The 21,502-nt window shown below is 41.0% G+C and overlaps 5 protein-coding genes and 1 long non-coding RNA gene across 7 annotated transcripts in view; 5 read left to right on the top strand and 1 right to left on the bottom strand.

Moving 5' to 3' along the window:
• Positions 1-4,466, top strand: part of scarb2c (scavenger receptor class B, member 2c) — a 4,768-nt gene extending 302 nt beyond the window's left edge. The window contains exons 2-12 of the mRNA XM_037266597.1: positions 303-460; positions 693-837; positions 915-1,106; positions 1,196-1,287; positions 1,536-1,655; positions 2,331-2,509; positions 2,577-2,695; positions 3,227-3,300; positions 3,654-3,705; positions 3,795-3,947; positions 4,075-4,466. Coding sequence (XP_037122492.1) covers positions 303-460; positions 693-837; positions 915-1,106; positions 1,196-1,287; positions 1,536-1,655; positions 2,331-2,509; positions 2,577-2,695; positions 3,227-3,300; positions 3,654-3,705; positions 3,795-3,947; positions 4,075-4,113 — 1,323 coding nt within the window. The 3' untranslated portion in view covers positions 4,114-4,466. The remainder of the gene's footprint in view (positions 1-302; positions 461-692; positions 838-914; positions 1,107-1,195; positions 1,288-1,535; positions 1,656-2,330; positions 2,510-2,576; positions 2,696-3,226; positions 3,301-3,653; positions 3,706-3,794; positions 3,948-4,074) is intronic.
• The window catches only part of LOC119131897, a 23,724-nt gene extending 2,222 nt beyond the window's left edge, over positions 1-21,502 (top strand). The window contains exons 2-3 of the long non-coding RNA XR_005099731.1: positions 17,387-17,397; positions 21,220-21,502. This is a non-coding gene — a long non-coding RNA (uncharacterized LOC119131897). The remainder of the gene's footprint in view (positions 1-17,386; positions 17,398-21,219) is intronic.
• Positions 5,051-6,151, top strand: LOC119131884 (liver-expressed antimicrobial peptide 2). Its single transcript, XM_037266690.1, has 3 exons — positions 5,051-5,553; positions 5,627-5,766; positions 5,875-6,151. Exons 1-3 carry the CDS (start codon positions 5,488-5,490, stop codon positions 5,897-5,899), a joined length of 231 nt encoding a protein of 76 aa, XP_037122585.1. The 5' UTR covers positions 5,051-5,487; the 3' UTR covers positions 5,900-6,151.
• On the top strand, positions 7,039-14,428 carry LOC119131804 (iporin). 2 transcript variants are annotated; one of them, XM_037266526.1, is made up of 11 exons: positions 7,039-7,269; positions 8,688-9,786; positions 9,872-9,946; positions 10,010-10,061; positions 10,141-10,923; positions 11,526-11,602; positions 11,964-12,138; positions 12,217-12,322; positions 12,401-12,447; positions 12,559-13,081; positions 13,338-14,428. In XM_037266526.1, exons 1-11 carry the CDS (start codon positions 7,253-7,255, stop codon positions 13,420-13,422), a joined length of 3,039 nt encoding a protein of 1,012 aa, XP_037122421.1. In that variant the 5' UTR covers positions 7,039-7,252; the 3' UTR covers positions 13,423-14,428. The 2 variants fall into 2 exon arrangements, with proteins under 2 accessions (XP_037122421.1, XP_037122420.1); XM_037266525.1 differs by having other exon boundaries at positions 7,040-7,269; positions 9,872-10,061.
• On the bottom strand, positions 14,636-16,000 carry fam166b (family with sequence similarity 166 member B). The gene is made up of 4 exons (XM_037266661.1): positions 15,760-16,000; positions 15,106-15,238; positions 14,834-15,019; positions 14,636-14,768 (listed from the first exon to the last, which is right to left on the bottom strand). The coding sequence occupies exons 1-4, from the start codon at positions 15,961-15,963 to the stop codon at positions 14,653-14,655; spliced, it is 639 nt and encodes a 212-aa protein (XP_037122556.1). The 5' UTR covers positions 15,964-16,000; the 3' UTR covers positions 14,636-14,652.
• On the top strand, positions 17,858-21,133 carry si:dkey-106l3.7. Its single transcript, XM_037266612.1, has 6 exons — positions 17,858-18,522; positions 19,516-19,641; positions 19,724-19,880; positions 19,969-20,036; positions 20,455-20,537; positions 20,690-21,133. Exons 1-6 carry the CDS (start codon positions 17,932-17,934, stop codon positions 20,787-20,789), a joined length of 1,125 nt encoding a protein of 374 aa, XP_037122507.1. The 5' UTR covers positions 17,858-17,931; the 3' UTR covers positions 20,790-21,133.

Here is a 21,502-nt window from a genome sequence, read left to right as displayed (position 1 = left end):
AAAATAGCGCCTTGGTTGTTTAATCCTCCGCTGGCCTATTTTTGTTGTGAAGAACTGCCATTTAACCGCTTTACCCATGTGATACCATTTTGGCTTGCTCAGCATCTCAAAATGTCCTTTTTGTTACAGTGCCCTTTGTTGCTGTAGTACTAATGTGGCCCACACAACTGTAGTCAAATTCCTTCTGTGTTCTTTCACACTTGGCCCAAAAAAATATGAATCTGATTCTTTTTTTTTTTTTATGAAACGTCACGTTTTCTCAATCAAATTTGAACGTCATTTTGTGCGCCCCACCCCAAAAGGAAATAGTATTGAAGAATGGCACTGATGCCTTCGATGCTTGGGCGGATCCACCGGCACCGATCTACATGCAGTTTTATTTTTTCAACCTGACCAATCCATTGGAGGTGCTGGATGGAGACCGGCCTGCTGTGCTGGAGATTGGACCATACACTTACAGGTACGAGTGGAAGAAATGCACAACATAATACAGGGCACCAGAGGACAGTATTAAAGACTGTCACTTAATTGGTTGGAATGGAAGTTTATTATATCTTTTACTACAAATAATCTTTCTGTCTATCTTATATTGTTCTTCAACTCATTAAATTGCTCAGAATTAATTTGAATTAATGAATTTTGTGTCATGTGTTGAGACGTGTCTGTAACCCACTTCTTTTTGTTTAACCCAGAGAGTACCGACCTATGGAAGAAGTCACCTTTCAGGATAATGACACTAAAGTTGCAGCGGTCAACACAAAAACATACATATTCCAACCTAACATGTCACGGGGTCCGGAGAGTGACCTCATCAGGACTGTCAGCATCCCTGCCATGGTGAGCATCCCTTGACACTTTTGCTCACAAACTACAATCAAAATGAAAAAAAAAATCACTGTTGTGTCTTTGCATAGACGGTGATGGAGCGCTTCAAGGATGACGCTTTTTATGCCAACGTGATCTCGGCGTACATGAAGGAAAAACAAATAGGCCTGTTCACCACTCGGACAGTGGGAGAGCTCCTGTGGAAATACGAAGACCCTCTCCTGAAATTCCTTAACACTTTCAAACCTGACATAGATCCTAATTTTGGACTCTTCTATAAGGTTGATGAGGATTTACATCATGAAAACTAATCAAGTGTTTCATTTATTTTATGTTTTCTTGACACGCCCCTTTTGCGATGTGATTCTAGAGCAACGCCAGCAATGACGGAGACTATGTGTTCCTCACAGGCCAGCAGGGCTACAAAGACTTTGCTCGAGTGGATACTTGGAACAATCAAAGGTTTTTGTGCCCACTCAACATACTTCTACCATGACTCATTTACATCCAATCAGTGAGCATTTGATTGAATCAAATGACTCGTATCAGTGTTACGAATCCTCGTCTGATTGGTGTGAAGTTAAAATCAATGTCTGGTTTCAAGATTAGAGATTTTTTTCCTGAACGAGTCATCTACGTGTTCCTTCCGGAACCTAAAAACTCCATAAAAAATACAAACTTGGATCCAAAATGTTTGTTTATGCCTGCAGCACGCTGAATTGGTGGACGTCTGATGAGTGCAACATGATCAACGGAACCAACGGCGCCTCTTTCCATCCTGTCGTCACTAAGGATGAAATACTCTACATGTTCTCCTCGGACCTGTGCAGGTGACTCAGACAACACCGATGCGCTTTAATTACTATTTTGGGTGACCTTTAGTCGAAAATCCACAAAGCAACAATGTACGTGAAGATCAAGTGTCAGACGACTGATGCATCTCAGTCGTCTATTCCCTCGTCTTATCTTTCTGTCTCTCGATTTTAATTTGGAAAAGTCTCCTTCTGCAATATACAAAGTTAATCATTACAGATTTGGTCTGACTCGTTAACCGCTTGAATGCGAGCACTGTTTGCGTATTGCTTATGCAACATTCTCTAAAACCATTCCTGTGTGTGTATGTGCTTTCTTACTGAGATTCCTAAACGAGCAATTTCAAAGAGGAATGAGTCTCTGCAGATATCCGATAAGATTCAGCTAAATACAAAGGTGAAGAAAAATGTAAACATTGTATATTTTCTCGGGCTACTTGTTCATAGAGGATGACTTAAGAGGAGCGGACTGTACCAATTTTGATCTTGGGGGGCTTAAGTTATTTTCTGTTTCATGTTGAATTATGTGAAACAAAAATGAATTGGACATTTTTCGATGGGTGATTTATGCATGATTGTGCTCACACACATTTTTATCATCTAAGTTTGACAAGTTTTTTTTTTTTCTAAGCATCTAATATTTAAAAAAAAAGAACTGAGCTACATTCACAAATGTCATTCTCTCTCTCTCAGGTCTTTGTACGCTCTGTTTGAGAAGGACGTGACGGTGAAACGAATCCCCGGCTATCGCTTCACTCCCCCCAGCCAGGTGTTCGCCAACTCTTCAGTGAACCCATCCAACACGGGCTTCTGCGTCCCCGCCGGCAACTGCCTCGGCTCGGGCGTCCTTAACGTCGCGCCGTGCAAACAAGGTGGGGGGATTTTTTTTTTTTAAAAGCCCATTTCCTTGATAACCGGTTTATCTTGCACTGTCTTCAGGTGCTCCCATCATCATGTCCTCACCGCACTTCTACCAGGGCGATGAGAAATTTGTGCAGGCAGTATTCGGCATGAGACCCAAGAAGGAGTATCACCAAACCTTTATCGATATCAATCCGGTTCGACAAACTTCACTTTACACACTCATTTCTAAAGTTTCCTGGTTCACTGTGAATGTGAGAGTGGATGGTTGCTTGTACTCTCGATAATCCAGTAGCTCTTATGCCAAGAGTTTATTGTCCTTTACGACAATAAAGTTAGCAATAATTAAACGTGCCGCCACGTAAACTTCACGTTGGCCCTCTGAACTTTGATACGAACTTAGCAGGTTGCACCCTACCCGTTAAAGAAGCTCTGCTGTTTGTGTAGTTCACAAATTAAGTTGAAACATAATTGAAGGAAAGTAGTTCTTGTTTAGATCAATGCTGGATTGTGGGGATGCACTTTTTGCTAAAAGTATTTGCAGAATAATTCTGAGGGCCCAGAATAAGATCAGATAAGATATTGCTTTATTTGTCCAAATTCCGGTATACAGCTGCCAGCTGTTTTAAATATTTATTTATGCATTTATTTTATTTATTTATTTTACTTGCACTCAAAAAAAAAAAAAAAAAAGATATACGTGTGACAGACGCCCTGATATTTTGCAGCTCACCGGAGTCATCCTGCAAGCTGCCAAACGTCTCCAGGTCAACGTCTTTGTGGAGAAAATGGACAGATTCAGGTGAGCATGCTTTGTCGTTTTTGTCTTTTCTGTTTTTTTTTAGCACTTGATCATTTTCTGGACACATGTCAGGAGAGGTTGCCAGTAATTCTAATGCCAGCATCATCATTATGAATGGACTTTGGTCCATTAGTCTTTAGCTTGAAGCAAACAAAGATAAAGATCATGACATATGAGCAATAGCATAATTTGCCTTCACATAGAATCTTAAATTCTAAAATTTTAATAATTATTGGAATAATAAAATGAGCAGCTATTTATCTTAACTTCCTCTTGTAAAGTGTATTTGTGTGCTACTATATATCTAGACAAGCACTACATAAAAGTGTATTTTTTTTTTCCTGATTTCTCAGCCAAACAGGAAACGTAAACTCGGTGATCTTCCCTGTCCTCCACCTGAATGAGGTAAACACACACCTGAGCGTATCAGAATACTGACAAAAGGTCAGAAAAGTCAAAACGATCCCCGCCCGTAACTCTCGTGGCGTCCTCAGAGCGTCGTCATCGATGATTCATCGGTGGCCAAGCTGAACGCTGTGCTGATGGAGCAGAATGTGCTGATCAACATTCCTTTCATACTGATGGGGATTGGCATCCTCCTGGGCGGAGTCTTCATGCTGCTGGTGTGTCGCCACAAGATGCCCGAGGTGACTCACTTCCTCACACGTGATCGCTTGAATAAAAAAAAAAAATCTTTTTAAATATGCATTCTCAAAAAAAAAAAAAAATTTACAGCTTGTGAGTAGATTAATAATAAAGATTTTTTTTTTTCAGAGTACCTCTGCAGAACGGCAGCCGCTACTTGCGTCTTAAACAGGAAGTGGCAGGCAGCACAGCGACAGGTTTTCCCATCGTACCTAACCCAAGTGTTCCGTGAATCGGCATCTTATCAGGTTTGCTTTTGTGTTATTCTCGGTCGACTCAACCGAGAACTACTGAACTAATCGAACCTCCGTGCAATCTTAATGACGACGTGTATTTTTATTTTTTAACTTGAGCCTTCTCACTTCTGCAATGTAGACTTTTTACAGTCAAGTGTTAGAACTGCCACCCCACAAAGTGAGTGCCAGCCATCAAACTGCGTTAAAAAAAGTATTTTTTAATGCACAGAAAATGGCAAGTGAACTACAGTTCAGTGATCCTGGAATAATAATATTGCACACTAACAACATAAAGGGAAGCTTTTGTTTGTTTGTTTTCCCCTAATTCCAAATCCCCAGTCCGCCCAAATCCTGTTGATGAAATGTTACAACCAATGTGGTTGTTGTTAACCTTTTTGCTAGCTCACTGCTAGAAATGCCGCTAGAAGTACTGCTAGAAATTTTGCATGACTGTTCACAGGGGTGTCAAACTCATTTACGTCTCGTGCCTCATAGTTTCCTTCGGAGGGCCATTATGACTGTTCAAATATTTTAAAAAGATGATTTTTAAAAAAGAACACAATTTGCAATTTTAATGACGACACATGAAGTTGATGTATAATTTGTCTTCGCGGTCCACATAAAATGATGTGGCGGGCCATATCTGGCCCCGGGCCTTAGGTTTTACATCTGCGTTCTAGAAGTATTAGTATCTTTTCAACTGGACTGCATGAATTAAGTTACTGAATAACACAAATGATAAATAACCACTCGCAGCTGACATAGTGTTGTCGTGTTTTTTGTGCAGTTAGTCGGAAAAGTGAAATGTGTTTACACGCGGCTATATCAGCTCACTAGTTCCGCCTATTAAAGAATTTGTCATTTGCCGTAAAGCAGAGTTCAATAATAAAGTTGTTGTGCTTCACAATAATATGCTGTCAATCAAATTTATGCTTGTGATGGTACTCGGTGTGCTTGTAGGAAATTTGCCACAAAGAAGAATCCGTTTTATTGTTCTGATATACAATTTTGCAGTTTAGCCTTGATGGTTAAAGTGGAATAAAGTGTGGTGACTTCTGCTTTCCTGAAAGTGAAAATACATTTTTTTGTTTTCTGCGTAGTCGTGGTTACGTCTTCTGAGTGTGTGAGACACACGTGGAGTTGTCCTCAATCCACAGGTTAAAGACTACTTTGCAGTAAATACTGATAAGTGCACACGCCTGCTCGCAGGCATCTAATAACGGAAGTCATTTTTCACCGTAGCTCCTCCTTAACCTAATTAAAGCCTTTTTAATCGGAGCCACACTGCATCGGGACATTTAGCACCATGAGGACTCTCGTGTACAAGGTTGTTGTTTGCTCTCTGATTCTGGCGCTCCTGTGCAGCTCGCAGGTAAGTCAACCTTGGTTGATGATTGTGTTTTGGATCATGCTAACGTCATCTTTTGTGATTATGGTGCTATCAGGTGGATTCGGCACCTGTGCCTGAAGACTGGATTGGCTTGGTCCATAGGACCAAGAGATCTTTGCTGTGGCGATGGAACTCTATGAAAGCGGTGGGCGCCAGCTGCAGGGATCATATGGAGTGCGCAACTAAAAACTGCAGGTATTGGACATCAGGCAAACTGGTACCAAAATAATAATGAGTGATTGTATTGATTGTTTTCACATTGTGTGTGTGACACTATGACAAATTGACATCTTGTCTTTACAGGAGAAACATTTGCGCTTTCTGGTAATTCCCCTGAAGAACACAAACAATTCCATCAGGGCCGGTGTTGGCACAACAAGCTGCTTGTTCATGGATCAGATCAACTAAAAACAACATGACTACATTGCATAATTGTAATGTTGAAATGAAGACTCGGCTACCAGCTCTTTGTTTATGATGAAATTACTTCAAGTAAGTCTCTGCATAGCTACAAAACAAAGTTGTAAAAAACTGTAAACGTGTCTGTTTATTGGTCAAATATACACACCAATGCAACATTTAAGACTTGTCCTTTTATTTAAATATATACATACTGTAACGTTAATGTCAATAGATTGCATTTTGATCACGTTTTGTAAAGATTTTAACATAAAAATTCCAAAAGAAACATTGTAGTCCAAATGCCTGTTTTTGTGATTAGACAAGAAACAGACCAGTTCTAAATGTACTTAATGTTTTATATTGTCAATTGCAGTAAATTTAGGAGTGGGGGGGGGGGGGGGGGGGCCTCACTATCCATAATATTCACACTTGCATGATCTAACGTGATTTCATAAAAGTATTTTGACGGTTGGCAATACTAAATTGATTAAATTGACGGTAATGTACACTTACATTATGTAGGTGTAACATAATGTGGTTATGATTACGTAACAAGGACAAAAACGCCCCATGCTATTACACTGTGCATGTGTATCTAATATGGTGTCCAAAAGAAAAAAAAGATCTAGTTTCTTGCCACTAGGGAGCAGTCTTTTTTTGTTTTTGTTTTTTTTGTTTAGGAACTCCAAAATGCGGGTTGATATGAACGTTATACATACAAAAAATACTTTTAATAATTTTGAGAACGTAAAAATAATTTGTGAGCCTAATCTTGAGTAACTTTTTTACTGTGTGGTATTCATTTTTTTTTGTAGGTTTTTTTTTAATTAGAAATAATGTGTATGCTATGTATTTTGTAGTAGTAATTAAATTAAGTATAAATTGTAGTAATTGGTAATACTAGATACATTCCTATTTAGTATTTATTTAATATACGGTAGTCCTATTTTCATGTTGTCCCCCCACTGTGTCTTGGATACTGCATTCCCTCTTTCCTCATTGGTGACAGGCTCGTGACGTCACAGTTGCTCCAGCTGGCTGGTCGTGCTGCCGGAGCTTCGGCATGGGGGTCCGTCCGGACCTTGGCGATGCAAGCTCGGTACCATTTTACATTCGATTATTAAACCTACAGACAAACCTCCCATCTAGCGTCAATAACTCACGCAATTTTAAATTGCATGCAAAGTAATGTAGGGCAGAAGCTGCATTTTTTTTTTTTTTTTTTTTTTAAATGCTAAGACATGAAAGTGACCCTAATAGAAGAGGATGGAGGTGACTCATGACTGACTGCTCTTTGTAAGTAAACAATATCTCAATGCTTGTTTATCTTCAAGTCAGGTGTCGAATGTTGTGTGTATGTGCATGGCACCACCACAGGCATACATTTCTCCAAAATTGATCAGACACTCTTAAATAAGAATATTTAGACAGTGATTAGTCAATCAAGGGTCACATATTTGTCCTGGGTGAGTTTGGTGTGGAAGAACCTATCCTGCATGCATGATGATCTAGAATGGAACATTTGTAAGGTGCATTATTAGAATTCCCACAGATTAATACAAACGAGTCTTCACGAGAAGATGTGGAATTGCTTCCAGTTAATGTAACAATAGCCTCAATACTTTGGGTTATAAATCTTCAAAATGATCACTTTACAGGAGGAGGTCACACATATTTGCTCCATTTATTATCTATTTATTTATTTGCAAATTAGTGTACCGAAATCCATATTTCTTCTGTGATCTGATGTCATATTTGCTCCTCGCGCTTCTCGAAAAACGAATAACAGATTATTTTTGTTGTTGTGAATTTTGCCACCAAAGCAGCAGATTAACCCAGTTTTCCAATACGGATTTATAGTTGATGCAGAGCAGAGGTTCAAATTAGAGTGTCATTTAAACTGTGTTGTGTGGGTGACACACACTGAAAAAATTTTTTTTATCTGGATACAGATGGTTTGTAGAAAAATTTCATACAACCCAAGTAATATTAAAACAATAAAATATACTGAAAATAAAATACAATTAAATTACACAGATTACATTTTGCCTAATGGGTTGATATTTTTATAATATTCACTTGAATAAAAATGATTTCTTAATATGAAAACACCTCTGATTATGAAGCATTTTTCCTATATAGCTTTACCGTGTGAAATCTTCTTGTGGGGCAAACATTGATTTGTGTCAGTTTTCAAAGCACAACATAACATGTTCTTTTATCGCGTGTAAACTCAGTGTTTGAACGTGTGCGTGAACACGCTTTTCCTCATAGCAATGCCGGCAGTGCTTGTCTGCAGTGCTGCTGACCTACTTAGACGGGCTGAGAAAAGTGGAAGACAGAACCACTAGGATTAGATCAAGCTTAGAACAAAAAAAAAAAAATCATTCAAGGTAATGAGCACAACAAAGCATAGCATTTAGCATGATAATCATTTCTAGTGCCTTCCTACTTTATTGGGCTGCTGTGTTTGTTTCTCCGAAGAGGAAACTCCCTGCACTGCTTCTCATGTTGCACACTCAAAATGCTTTTTGCAGCAGAGTGCATCTCATTGTTTCTCTGAATCATCACAAGTCAAGTGCGCAGCGAGGAAAAGGCCGAAGGAAAATGCCGCAAGCAACTTTTCACTTTCACTATTAATTGTAAAAAAAAAAAAAAGAAAATACAATTTATTTGTCATACATGATCAATAAGTCTGTGTTCTCTACTTGCAGGATTTTATTTCCACAACATGAGGAGATTGGATATGACAGATCAAAGTTCACCAGTATGATTGGCGCATCCAGTGTCTCGGGGGACACGCTGATTGCGTGCCATTTCCCGCTGCTTCCACTTCCCGCCTGGCAACTTCCCGTCCAGGCCCTGTGCGGCTCAGCCAGGAGGCCCGGTTTCTCGGGTCTGCCCCGGGCGGCGTCCCTCCCGGAGCAAGACAAGATCAACCAGGAGCATCCCATCGCTATTCATCAGAAGCAGTTTTCCAACAGTTTTGGTAGCCTCAACGAGGATCGAGGCGAGGAGGAGGAAGAGGATGCCACCAGCGATTGCATCTCCGCCTCATCGCCAGAAGAAACTAAAAAGGAACGAGCACGAGGAAGTCTGCACTCGCATAACTCGTTCCTTCCCAATCCGGACCTGGATGAGGACGACGAGGACAGCGATGGGGACAACCTTCACAAATACCTTGAGGATTCATCTTTTGTGTTGCACGGGACTTCCAACTGGCACAACAGCACTGATGATGATGAAGATGAGGCGACCCACAGGAACGTGGACTGGGGCCATGACGACTTACTTCAAGCTCACAACAAACACGAGTCTCCCTCAGAGATGTTCCGCAATAGCTGTGCCAGTGACTCATCTTGCGGGAGCTCCGATGGGGTCCTGGTGAACTTCGGCACCATGTACAACCACAGCAACAACCCCGCCGTGCCTCACGACCTCAGCGGCCCGGCGGTTCGCCCATCTCCATCCCCCGAGGGTTCCATATTCCTCAACCTCCGACCTCTTCCGAACGAGCGCGATGCCAGTCCCCTGGAAGAGGAGCTTTTTACATCTCGCTGGTCAACTCAAGATCTCGACTCAAACCGTCCCCCATACGAGCATCGATCTTCTCTCGAGGTGTCCGACCTGGCTACCCAAGCCGCACTGGTCACCGGGACTAATCAGACATACTACAAACTCGTGACTTGTGATCTTTCACCCAACGCAACCTGGTCCAACTTTGCTGGCTGTCTTGAGGATGAAAGCGTCAGCAGCCCCGAGATCCACTTTGTCGGGCCGAAGACAAGCGGACAAGAACATACGGCAATTGAAGTAAGGGTTCTTCATTATCTCTATCTAGTGTAAAATCATAGATAAGATTTTCATCCATGACCTTGACCTTGACCTTCCTTCTCAGGATCAACGGAGAGAAGATTCTCTAGACCCGGATTTTCAGCTTGCCAGCACTTCCAACGAGAAATCCTCCTCCGGGGTGAAAAAGCACTTCCAGAACTTGCCGTGTTTTCTTTGTTTCAACCATAGCTGTTCGTGCCAGGTCACAAATCAGACAAGCACCCAGGAACATTCGTCCTCAAACCAGGAACAATGTAAGAATAGTTTTGAAATTTTTGGAGTCTATGAAAAAAAATGCTGACAAGAATTTGTGTTTTTGTTGCTTTTATTCAGGTACAAGTTTGATGTGCTCCATCAAACCACAGAGGCCAACATCTCTACCAATCCAGCCCATGGTGCTTGGTCCCGGTGACAATGGTTCCACCAAGGCCCAGCAACTGGGTTGTCTGGTTGAACAATATATAAAACAAAAAACCAACAAGTCCCAGCTGGGCTTCAAGCCGAATCCAAAGCTGTCATCAGCAAATTCGTCTATCTTCATGGAGGCGTGTTCCAGCTCTGACACTTGTTCCACTTGTACTCCGAGCCCAGGCGGCATCAACCGCAGAAATATATACTTTCAGGGCCACCGTAGTCCAAGAACCTCCAAAACAATCACTCAGACTGACTCAAAGCTCAATCAGAACAGAACCAGCCCACAAACTGGTCCAGAATTGTTTCCAGGTCACTGTCAGCCCAAGTTTATGCGAATTCCAACCTACCAGGATCTCATAAGCCTCACAACCCCCAAGGAGAATCACCAAAGTCCCGCTCGGTCCCACGACCAGAACTTCTTTGAGTCCATCTTCTCTGATTCCATCGCCCAAACCAACAACCCTTATCAAGCAACGCCTCTCCCACAGAGCCCTCAAGCTCAAGGCTTTAGTTTCACAGCTACCTTCTCCTCCATGGGCCCTCTTTCATCTTTGGGTTCCCTGCTCTCATTCGCTGATCCTGCTCGGCAACATCTGCAAACCCAACGTGACGAACCTCTGCTCCTGAGCGACAGGGCCCCGACGGATCTCTCGCCTGACACTTCTTATGAGTCTCTGTCCATCAGTCATCTCCAGAGAAGAGGTGAGACCATACCAAAATGTGACATGGATTGAAATGGAGTCAAAATTAGCGGGAATTTTTTATTTTGCTTATCTGTCCTACGAGAAGCTCGAGTGAAGAGGAGCAGGGCAAAAGCACTTTGCTTCAGCGGCTCCCTCAATGCCCTTAAGGGGCTTCCTCTCACACATGACCTATTTTTAACTCTCCCTGCCGTGATTGGTTGAGCCATCTGCTCGCCGGCCTATGTGGGAGCGCAGGAATGATGCAGCGCAAACGGCACTAATGATTTATGACCTGCATCATCGTTTTTCTTTTAGAGCCACTTCCAATCCTTAATGATTGAAATCAGAGGCTAGCGAATCGGCGGAGGTTTGCGGTGTCTGCGATGCGCCGGTACGACGCGGCCCCCTGCAGGCGCCGTCGGCATGCATAAAGAATTCACCGTGACATTTGCGGGGATGAGCCAGTGTGCTGTAGAGGAGAAGAGCAATTCTCACTTTTATATGATGACCCAGTTAGTGGGGTGGAAACTAGGATCTGTGCTTTACTCGAGTATTTCTACACGAGTATATGTGATTTTAGGTCAAAGGTCAAAGATTCAGCATATTGATCTTTGTGTGCAGGTTTGCTAAGGTCTGTAAGCAGGGCTGTGGACCTCATCATAGCTCATTTTGGCAACAGCAGAGATCCAGAAGAAAAGGTAGATCTGAGGTTTGCATTCAAACACACGAATGAAATAAGTTTTTGGAGGTTTCCTGATTGCTGATTAATCGATTGTGTGGACTCGATTGCTGATTAATCACATCTTGAAGCAGATGAGGTCAGATGGAGTGCGATACCTGGTTGGATATAGTTTCAAATAGTTTGCTTTTCAACTCATTCACTACCATTGACGGATATAGACGTCAAAGATTCATTTTAACTTGTCGAGTTGAGGAATCCTAGCGCATGCCGCGAGCGATGGAAAGTTGAGCTGTTACAGTCTTTCCTTTTACGCAACATGCCGTGTGGAAACACGAGTTCAGAACAATTATTTCTGGTTCATTTTGTTTGCATCACAGATGCGTTTAGGTAACAGCTATCTGAGTGCCATGATGGCCAGTCTGGTTCTGGATCACCTGTGTCCAGCCATCCAGAATATTCTAGAAGATGGCCTCAGAGATCACAAATTAGACCTTGTCATTGGTCAGCGTCGTAACTCTTCCTGGACCGTAGTGGAAGTCTCTACCAAAGCTGGTAAGTATGACTTAGAATGAGATTTTTTTTTTTTTTAATCTTACTATTTTTTTTTTTTTATTCACCTTGGTGCAATAGGTCCACCCACCAAGGTTCTCTACAGCCTGGTCTGCAAAATCATCAAGTGTCCACAGCTTAACAGCCACAGTATGAGGCTGAAGGCCTTCATCATGGGCTTGCTGAAGTTAGTTTGTATATCTTTTTTTTTTTTTATTCTAATGCTTGAGATGCACACTAACAAAGCCCCTTCAACATTTTTCAGCTTGAGAGCTTTGGAATTCTGGCTCAGTCACCTCTACAGTCAAAGAAGTGAGTCTGCGTTCAATGTTCGACGTTATATTTGTTCAAGATGATCAAAAAAATTTCAATATCAAAGCCCGACATATCATTTTGGTGAGTTAGTTCTCCTTGTCTGCACAGATGTGGTGACTTCCCACTACCACGGTTGGGGCTTCCTGTCCATGTCACTGGGTCGATGTCGGCCTTTATTTCAGGAGCTTCTGCTTCTCCTGCAGCCTCTTTCCGTCTTGCCCTTTGACCTCGACTTATTGCTGGAGCCCAGGTTGTTTCAAAACGGACAAGCATGCGTTTCCCTTACTCCGCTCTTCGCAGGATTCTCAGGCCACCAGACCGAAGATAATTCTCAGAATGCATCTTTTAAAGTGAAGACATGTGAAGTGATGCAGTTTAACAGGAGACAGGTGCTTTTAGCTTCTGATCCAGAATGGAGGAACTCTGGAGAAGGTGAGGTGGAAGAGACTGGCTCCAGCCAGATTTCCCTTGATGGTGGACCCTTAGTTAGTCTGGATGGCGGGAAAATGAAAGACAATGAAACCACTGATGGTGCTCAGGTTGAGAGACCCGGCCCGGGTGGCCTGCGCTGGGCCAAACTTTTTGGAGCTTCCAGAAGGCTGCAGACAACTTCTCAGAGTCAAGTCAAAGGGTAAGACCTTGGATGGAGATACAGTGGTAGCTTAGATGAAGTGATAGAACTTCAAATTGAAATTGGTTTTGAATCCAGACATAATGACAAAGGAATAAAAAGGTGGGTGAGTAGTGACATTGCCATCTAGTGGCATTCTTTAGAACTGCTATCCAAATTGTGTCATTTCTTTTCACACATAAAGCTCCTACTGTTTTTTCTTTTTTAAATTATGTTCCTTCCTGATCTATTTTTCTCCCTTTTGTCATTTTTCCAGGTCCCATCGTCCATCGCAGTGGCTCCATCTGGACAGATCACACCTTGGACTCTTGACTCAATCCATCAGGTCATTGAAGCTTTGAGGCAGTCAGTCTGAAAGACGTTTTCCATAAAAGGAAACAGAAAACTGATGTGCAGTCTACAGTTAAGAACACAACACTCTGCCGCACTAATCACAGAGAACACGAATAACAAGATTAACAGCTTTGGCAGCCTCACTCAGCAAACATTGGCTGCACTTAAATCCAAGCTAAGCCCCAGTTATTAAAAAATTCATTCCATTTTTATGTCATATCTTTTGAAAGTAGACTGATAAACCTCATGACATGAATTCAAGTATTTTCAGGATTTAAAAAACTGTCATTTTCTCTATCATGTGGCTTTAGGACATACTACTCACCAGGCAAGGTTAGTCACAATCATGTGTCAGTGGAAGTGATGACACTAATGTCAACTAAGACGCTTTCACTATGATTCAGAGTTGCTTTTTTTCTGTCAACCATTTCCTTGTTTAGACAGCTCAGTCATCTAATCTCTTGTTTATGTCAGGTTCTTTTTGAATGAGCCAAAATCAATATAAACAACGTGAAAAAGAAGAGAACATGCTCATGCTAAAAATGAATGAATTATTAATGCGGGCCTATTTTTTTGGAATACTTTATTAATATGTTTTTGTCACAACAGTTGAATAATTCATTTGATACGCTTCAGTTGCTTTGAACGGATGTGCTAATCAAAATTAGTTACAGTTGGCCAGTTTCGGAATACACTCAATGGAAGCGCCGATGCTAATGCTAACAAATGTACTTTAGGTACATTTCAGTCAGACATTTATGTAACAACTTGATTCCTCGTCGTAGCAGGGCAATCGTCTGATGAAACTATTGTTTATATTGGTGTTAAGTGTTGCCGTAATAGTCCTCGTAACTCGCTTTTACACATATTTGTTACTGTTTAAGAGAAACCTGTGCATGTTTTTCTTCCATATTTGCATGATATTGCAAACTTAAATTTAGTATGACAGTAAAAGAAGATGGCCTAATCTGATACTGTATGTTTTTGTAGATAAATTCTAAAGGTGGGTGGAAACGGTCTGATAATCTATGTGTGTGAAATCCTCTGGTATATAAAAAGTAGTAAGCCATATTGTCTTGTTTTGATAAACTGCTATTCAAAGAAGTTACATAAATATACAAATGGAGACTTGCGCAATAGCCTGCAATAATCTATGGAATGGAGATATGATGACGTCCTTTAATGTCCAAAGACAATCAAATCAATAAAACAGTAGCATATATAGATTTCTCATCTTGTTATTCAAATCTGTTTTCTTCACAATATTTTGGGGGATGGGGTTTCTTGCTGGCACGTTTCTCCAAAGCTTTCTTGGAAAGCTGGCCAAAGGTGTGCCCGTACATGAATTTGTACCCTGTGGGATGGTTGATACGGGTTAATAGACTTTGGACACGGCGAAAGATAATCCGTGATACAAACCTGGTATGTGACCCGTGAATGATGATGCCACCCCCCTGTGGCATGATGGATAGATTGCACAAATGGATGGCAGCGGGCATTCGCCGCCACTCTGCTCCCTTCCGAACTGGACAAGGGCCTCGTTAGTGGTCATGGGGTAACCTTTCCCAATGAGGAAGCGGGATTTCGGCACATGTCCTGTGAAGCCTTCAAAAATATGCCAACCAAAAATTGTGTGTGTGGGGTGGGGGGTTAATCATTTTCAAGGATGACCATTTTTAGAAATGTTGTACCTGACATGTAGTACTTGTAGGGGTGTCCATCGTCCAGCAAATGTGGTTTAGGGATGGGGGTGAAGCTTTTTAAGGGTTTGTAGGACACCAATTGGTCTGAAATGGCGGTTAGGGGCACCGTGGGCCTCCGGACCTAAAAATGAACAACATGCCTTATCAAAATATGACTTTTTTTTTTTTTTTTTTTAAATATTGGGATTTATGCCTGAGATAATGTTGCTATTTTTGTGGCCTTCACTTTCAGCAAGGTGGATGACATTACACTGACCTGAAACTGAGCACCTCCATTTATAATTCAGCATGAAGGGGGGGGGAACTGATTCAAGCATGTCTCGCGCTAAATACAGACTCACCGGACACTTCATTAGGTACACGCTAATCAAACACAAAAAGGGAATCTGTCTTGACAAAGATTGTAACCTGAATGGTACACAATTTTATAATTTCTTTTTCTTTTTGAATCCAATAATTTCAATTGACTTTTTTTTTCTCAGTGTATGAATTGAATGTTCACTATTGTTCTTGCTTTCCACAGTAACGTGAAACCGTTTGCTTCGTAAAACTGTCAAAATTCTCGTCTCGAATCTCATTAGGTGTAACCGTGTATTTTGTCATGTAGTCAGTCAAAGAACTGAGAGAAATTAAAGTTTTAACCTCCAACTGCGGGTGCGAGGAGTTGACAGCGAGTGATGAATCTGCCGACGCCCGTTGAATATTTGCATATGTCTCCCGGTAAAAGTCAGAAAATGCTCTCTGGCATGTTTCCGCGAAGCTGCAGGCAATGTAGTGCTGCCTTTTGGGAACAAAACCTACAGGCGAGAAACAGGTGAGTGTAAGGTTAAAAAAAAAAAATTCCATTCATATGTCATTGTGTAGAATAAATCACTCCAATTTAGGAAGCTCAGTTGACAAGTTGACAATCAGATTTTCACTGTTCAACTTGTACAATCAATCTACTTGGAAATGATTGTAAAGCATCGCATGTCTTTTTAACAGAAAAGCTGTCGGAGCAGCAAAACAAACTGTGCTCAGCCTCAGACCACTTTCACAAAGGCTGCACGTCAGGTTTGAGGTGACCTTTGACCTCCAAGTGCCTACAGTTAAAAAGGTAAGTTATAGTCAAATTTGTACTTTAAGCATATTTTTTTTCTAATTCCAACAGAAAGTAGATTAAATGAGGACAAAGCAATGTATATTAATATTAAATATAAATGTAGAATGTCATGAATTTTGTATCTACCAGTGTAACCGGGCATGATTCGCCCAGCGTGTCTCTCAGGGATGCTTCCGAGGGTCCCGTCGGAACCCGAGTGCAGGACCGGGCTCCGCAGTTCAGCCACCAGCTGACCGTATGACTTGCCCATTTTAAACTTTAGCTGTGGACGATAACCTGAGTAGCTAAAAACACACAGCACCACTTTAAAAAAAAAAAAATCCCCTGATTGTAATTCTTGTGATGTACTCACCCTGGTATATAATGTGGATCTTGCTCCAAAAGACCCGTGCTCAATTCTGTCTCCATATTGGTGCTCTTCACCACTGGGTCACCTGCACTGGTGTTGACTGGTTGCTCAGGTATTGCCTTGCTTGGTTGCTAGTAGCCACAAAACAGCAGCCGAGTGACGAGCCTGAAACTCACCCATTCAAATAGAGACATTTAAAACTATTATTTTCATATTTTTTTATTTTGTTGTGTCTATTGCAAGCTACATATCATGCTTTTACTATTAAGGCTTAACGCGAGATAGTATTAATTAATGCAGAACAGTGACCTCTAGTGGTAGAAATGGCAAATGTTGGGGGGCACAGAGTATTACGCAGGCTTGGAAACTTATGGAAACTCATAAATAAATAAATAAATAAATAAATAGGGTGGATGATAAATTAATAATCGATAAAAATAATTACATAAAAAATTTAAATATACATACATCAATAAATAACATCTAAATACATCCATAAATAGATAAATAAAGTCGTTCATAATGTCAGTTTCTCAACCTATACAAGGAGGTGAGGGGCACTATGAAACCATAATCTTCCGTTAAATCTTTTATTTACATTAATAAGTGAATGGAGATAAAAATATTCTAGTTCAGTAAAACAATAACTCGCATTGTGCAAATCTACAGGCCTGTGTGTGCGTGCAAGCATGCGTGCGTGTGTTTGATGTCGAGAGCTAAGATCATATCAGCACATAGGAATGTCCATTCTACACATTCCAACCGTCGCAGACATTGTCACTGTTGTGAAATACAGTTTCAATCTAAGCAATAATTAGAATGCAAATGAGTCACAGTGACAACCTAAGATAAATACTTTTGCAAAATTCCACACATTTTCTCCCCGGGCTAAGGAAAAGAAAAAAACTATGCCGCCACAAAATATGTTTTAGGCAGCATGCAAATTAAATCTGAGTCTGTTAATTTCTCAAAGAAAATGTTCCGTCCAAGGGAAGAAAAAAAATACACTGTAACAGTAATCACACACTGTCAGTCATTTAAATTCTTTCCGTGTAGCATTTCCGAATGACTGAGGAGCTTTGATTTTTATTTTTTTTTTAGTTACATTTTGACACAGTTACATTTTGATTTTACATTTTGATAACCATGCTTGTAATAAGTTTGGAGATTAGCTCCAGCGGTCATTATTTTCCTGTGAGAGGAGAGTGAGAGCAGGTGAGGTAGGACGGGCGAAGGTGTGGTGACGAAGGTGCGGGGGCGGACCTAGGTAGCATGTTTCGAATTCTACTTAAGCAAGTCACCTCAAGACGACTTTCTTAAACCTTCTTGCAGTTGGATTGCGGTGCACCAAAGCAACGGGAGGATGAATCTTTACCGAAGTTTTGGGAACCGATTGGAGGCCTGGGTTGCTGAGCAAGAACCAGACACGGAGCTGCTGGAAGATATTCCGAATGATTCCCTCACATGTTCTTCACCTTCTTCTTCGGGCATGGAGAGAAATGTGCGAGCGGAATCGGTGGATTCTGGAGTGGAGACAGCCAGCACTGACACTTTTTGTCTCACCTCGTCATTGTCCACAGAAATGGCAGAGATGGACTCTTTTGCATCAGGGAATGACAACTTTGGTCCGTTCTTATCACTCGGATCTGCTTCGTTGCCTCCTTGTCCGCCACCGGCTGCTATCTCCCGGCCGCCACGTCTCAGCAGAATTCAGGGATCTGTCACCTTTAATCCAAAATTGAAACAAGCCCTCCAGAGAACCGAGTCCCGGCGGTCATCTGAGTCACACACAGATGATCGACGTCTTCATGCAGTCTCTCGATACAGAAATCCCTTGCTGAGGTCTGAGAGTTTTGGCACATGTGAGACCCTCAGACCATCAAGTTCACTCAGGCAGATATTAGACATCAAAAAAGAAACTCTGCCTTCCAGAAGCAGGATGCAGCCAATGCAGGTAAGATCGGAGGGGAGCTTGGCTTTGCGTCAAGGTTGGGGGTTAAAGTTCAGAACTGAATTTAAGGCTTTGGAGGAGTTTCTGCACATTTTTTGGATAGAGGCTGTTAAAGGATGCCAGCAGCAGTCCGAAGATGACATAAATCCGCCAGAAACATGCTGAGTCTAGTTCCCCCCCTCGTAAAGATAAAAGTGAAGGGATGCTGCAAGGGATCACAAACCAGTCTGCCTACATGACTTCACGCCGGCAGGCTCCGTAGTCCCTCCTGAATCTTGATATTTTATTTACTAACACATCTATCTATTCGTCCATTTTCTGTCACTGTCCAGCCAAGCTAGCCAAGGCCGCTGTAGAATTTAGAATGACAAGTAAAAGACAGTCACTCTACTGGCCTACATTTATTTGAGATCTAGAAACGCTTATAGCTGCAGAGGAGAAACAAAAATCCACATTTTCCTCTTGCTGTAAGTGTAACTTTATTGTCTGTCAGCATTTCTTCACTTTACGATCGTCGAGTTCAAAGAGGAGCGCCCGAGCTTTTGATTAGCGACGCCGCGCAACATACTTTACTAACTCTAATTATGTTTAATTAGGTCTTGTTTTTTTGCCAAGTTAAAACACCAAAGAAAGTACATGGAGATGTTGGGGGAAAAAAATGAGAAGTGGTGCTCTCAATCAGGTTAAACAGGTTGAATATAGTCTAGCACACTCCTTGTCAGGAGGTCAGAGAAACACTAAGTACCAAAATGTCATTTAGTTTTTGGAAAGAGCAATTAAATCCAACCAAGGTTTCATTAATAATTTTGCCTGCATCCAAGCACATTTTAATTTTATACACACACAATCATAGAAAAAATACAAATTCAAAAGGGCACATGACAATTTCCCCAGACAGATGGACGAGTTCACAAGCTAAATTTAAACTGTTAAACGATATCCAACAATGAGCTTGTGTTTTCCTTTCTAACCTTCCTGCCTTGTGTTGTGCTTCAGGATCGTGCTGAGGCGTTTGTGGCTCTGAGTCCCGGACTCAGGTACTTGGAGGAAGTGTGCAAAAAGTGGGAGGACATCGCCAAACAGCAGCTTGTCAAAGATGGCTACCATGTGGACATGGCTCAGGTAAGCAATACGCAAACTGCTTGATTTTATTTTATTCACATCGATGTTGTACTGTTTACTTACGACTTCCTTTGCTTGTCAGGATTTTGGCAGCGATCATTCATTAGACCAGCCTTTATATTTCCATGGTGCCAGGCCCGAGCAGCCTTCCAACAAGGACCAAGAGCTCAAAGACTTTCTTGATGGACATTTTCGGCAGAGGTCATCCTCAGACACAACCATATCATCAAGTCACATACGTGAGTTTTTAGATTTGAGTGAAATATTGTGGGACAGCAGAACGTTGTAGTGTTTCATGTGAGTGACCATTTTGTCCCCCCGAAACAGGAAAGTTAAACCTGGGCTCCAGAGGGCAGCAAGTGAGCACATTGAATCTGCTGGACAAGGAACTTCAGGTAAAAATCTACTGAATTACAATCAACCCAATAAGTACTATAATAATAAAACAAGTAAACAAAATAAGTTGTTATAGCCAGTACTTTATAATATAATTTGGGATTAAAAAAACATTGTCTCTCATGGCTTATTATTATCATCATTATTATTGTTAATTGTTATCTTATTATGATTATCATTATTATTATAGTCATAGTAGTAATATAGTAGAGTAGTAGTGTGATGTTGATCATTATATTATTAATAAAAATAATAAGTCTTTATTTAATTGCTTCTGCTAATATCCCTGATATTAATAATAACAAAATTGTAATTGTTGATAAATACGCGAAAAGGTAATACTATACTCACATAAGCTTTATCATTCATATTTTGTACTTTTTTCTACATGTCTTTCTTGTCTCTTTCTGTAAAAAGGGTGACCTAACATATAGACCCAACAAGCACCGGAAATTCAAGTTCCTGTCACTGACGAGAGGCAGATCCAGTCATCAAAATAGGTGAGCCCAAACATTTTTTTAAACAGCTTGCCCGTGCCATATGGTGCATGATGATGCATGGCTGCTCCAACATGCCATGCAACCAACCTTCTGACTGCTCCCCCCGAATGCTCATCTCAGCTCTGCTCAATGTGTTATTGTTTTTATTCCAGCCAACTGATGCAATCTTCTCAAAGCAATGGTGGTCGACGACAACTAGGCAACCTGCTCAGAAAGAGACGGCAAACTCTTCCCATTTCTTCCGCACATTAACATGAGACAGGAAATTGAATTATTATTTTACCTGTAGACCTCTGAAGATAATGTAAGTTATTATAAATATACAAATTTGTGAATATTTTGCATCTTTGTACTTTTCACTCCCAAAATTGATTTACTGTGTAAATACTTGTAGAACATGCAATACTTACACATTATACTGTATATAGTGGTTTCTTTTTATGTGTATGTATAATATTTAAAACTCACAGCACAGTCCTGCTATATGATATCTTCTCTACATTATATCAACGTTGAGACTGGTGCCACTGATTGTCTCAAAATTTTTGTTTATATGGGCTTTTCCCTTAAATATGATACTAATAATTGTAAACTAATATGTGCTGGTGAAATCTTTCTTATTGAGAAGAGCTTGTTTATTTTTGTAAATGATGATTAATTATTATTTAAAGCGGGAGTCAAGTCAAAAATGTTCGTTATTTAATTAATCAGAATATGTGGGGCCCATGGTGGTTTTTGGGACATTTGAATGGACATTCATACTCACCAGCCATGTCAATTTGAATTATGTTTCTGAACACGTTATAGGCCGTTATATGCAAATAGTACTGTATTGTATCAGTGGCGAATATTTGGGGATTTCAATAAGGCACCTGGGACAACTACGGGGGTCCTAATTAGTGATGTGCATTCCAGTTCTTTTAGGTGAACTGAATCTGTAGAATCAGTTCACTAAAAAGATTCGT

Source organism: Syngnathus acus, chromosome 12 (assembly GCF_901709675.1).
Source record: "Syngnathus acus chromosome 12, fSynAcu1.2, whole genome shotgun sequence".
NCBI classification, from domain to species: domain Eukaryota; kingdom Metazoa; phylum Chordata; class Actinopteri; order Syngnathiformes; family Syngnathidae; genus Syngnathus; species Syngnathus acus.
Note: the sequence above shows the minus strand (reverse complement) of the source record. Positions and strands in the feature narration are given on the sequence as shown.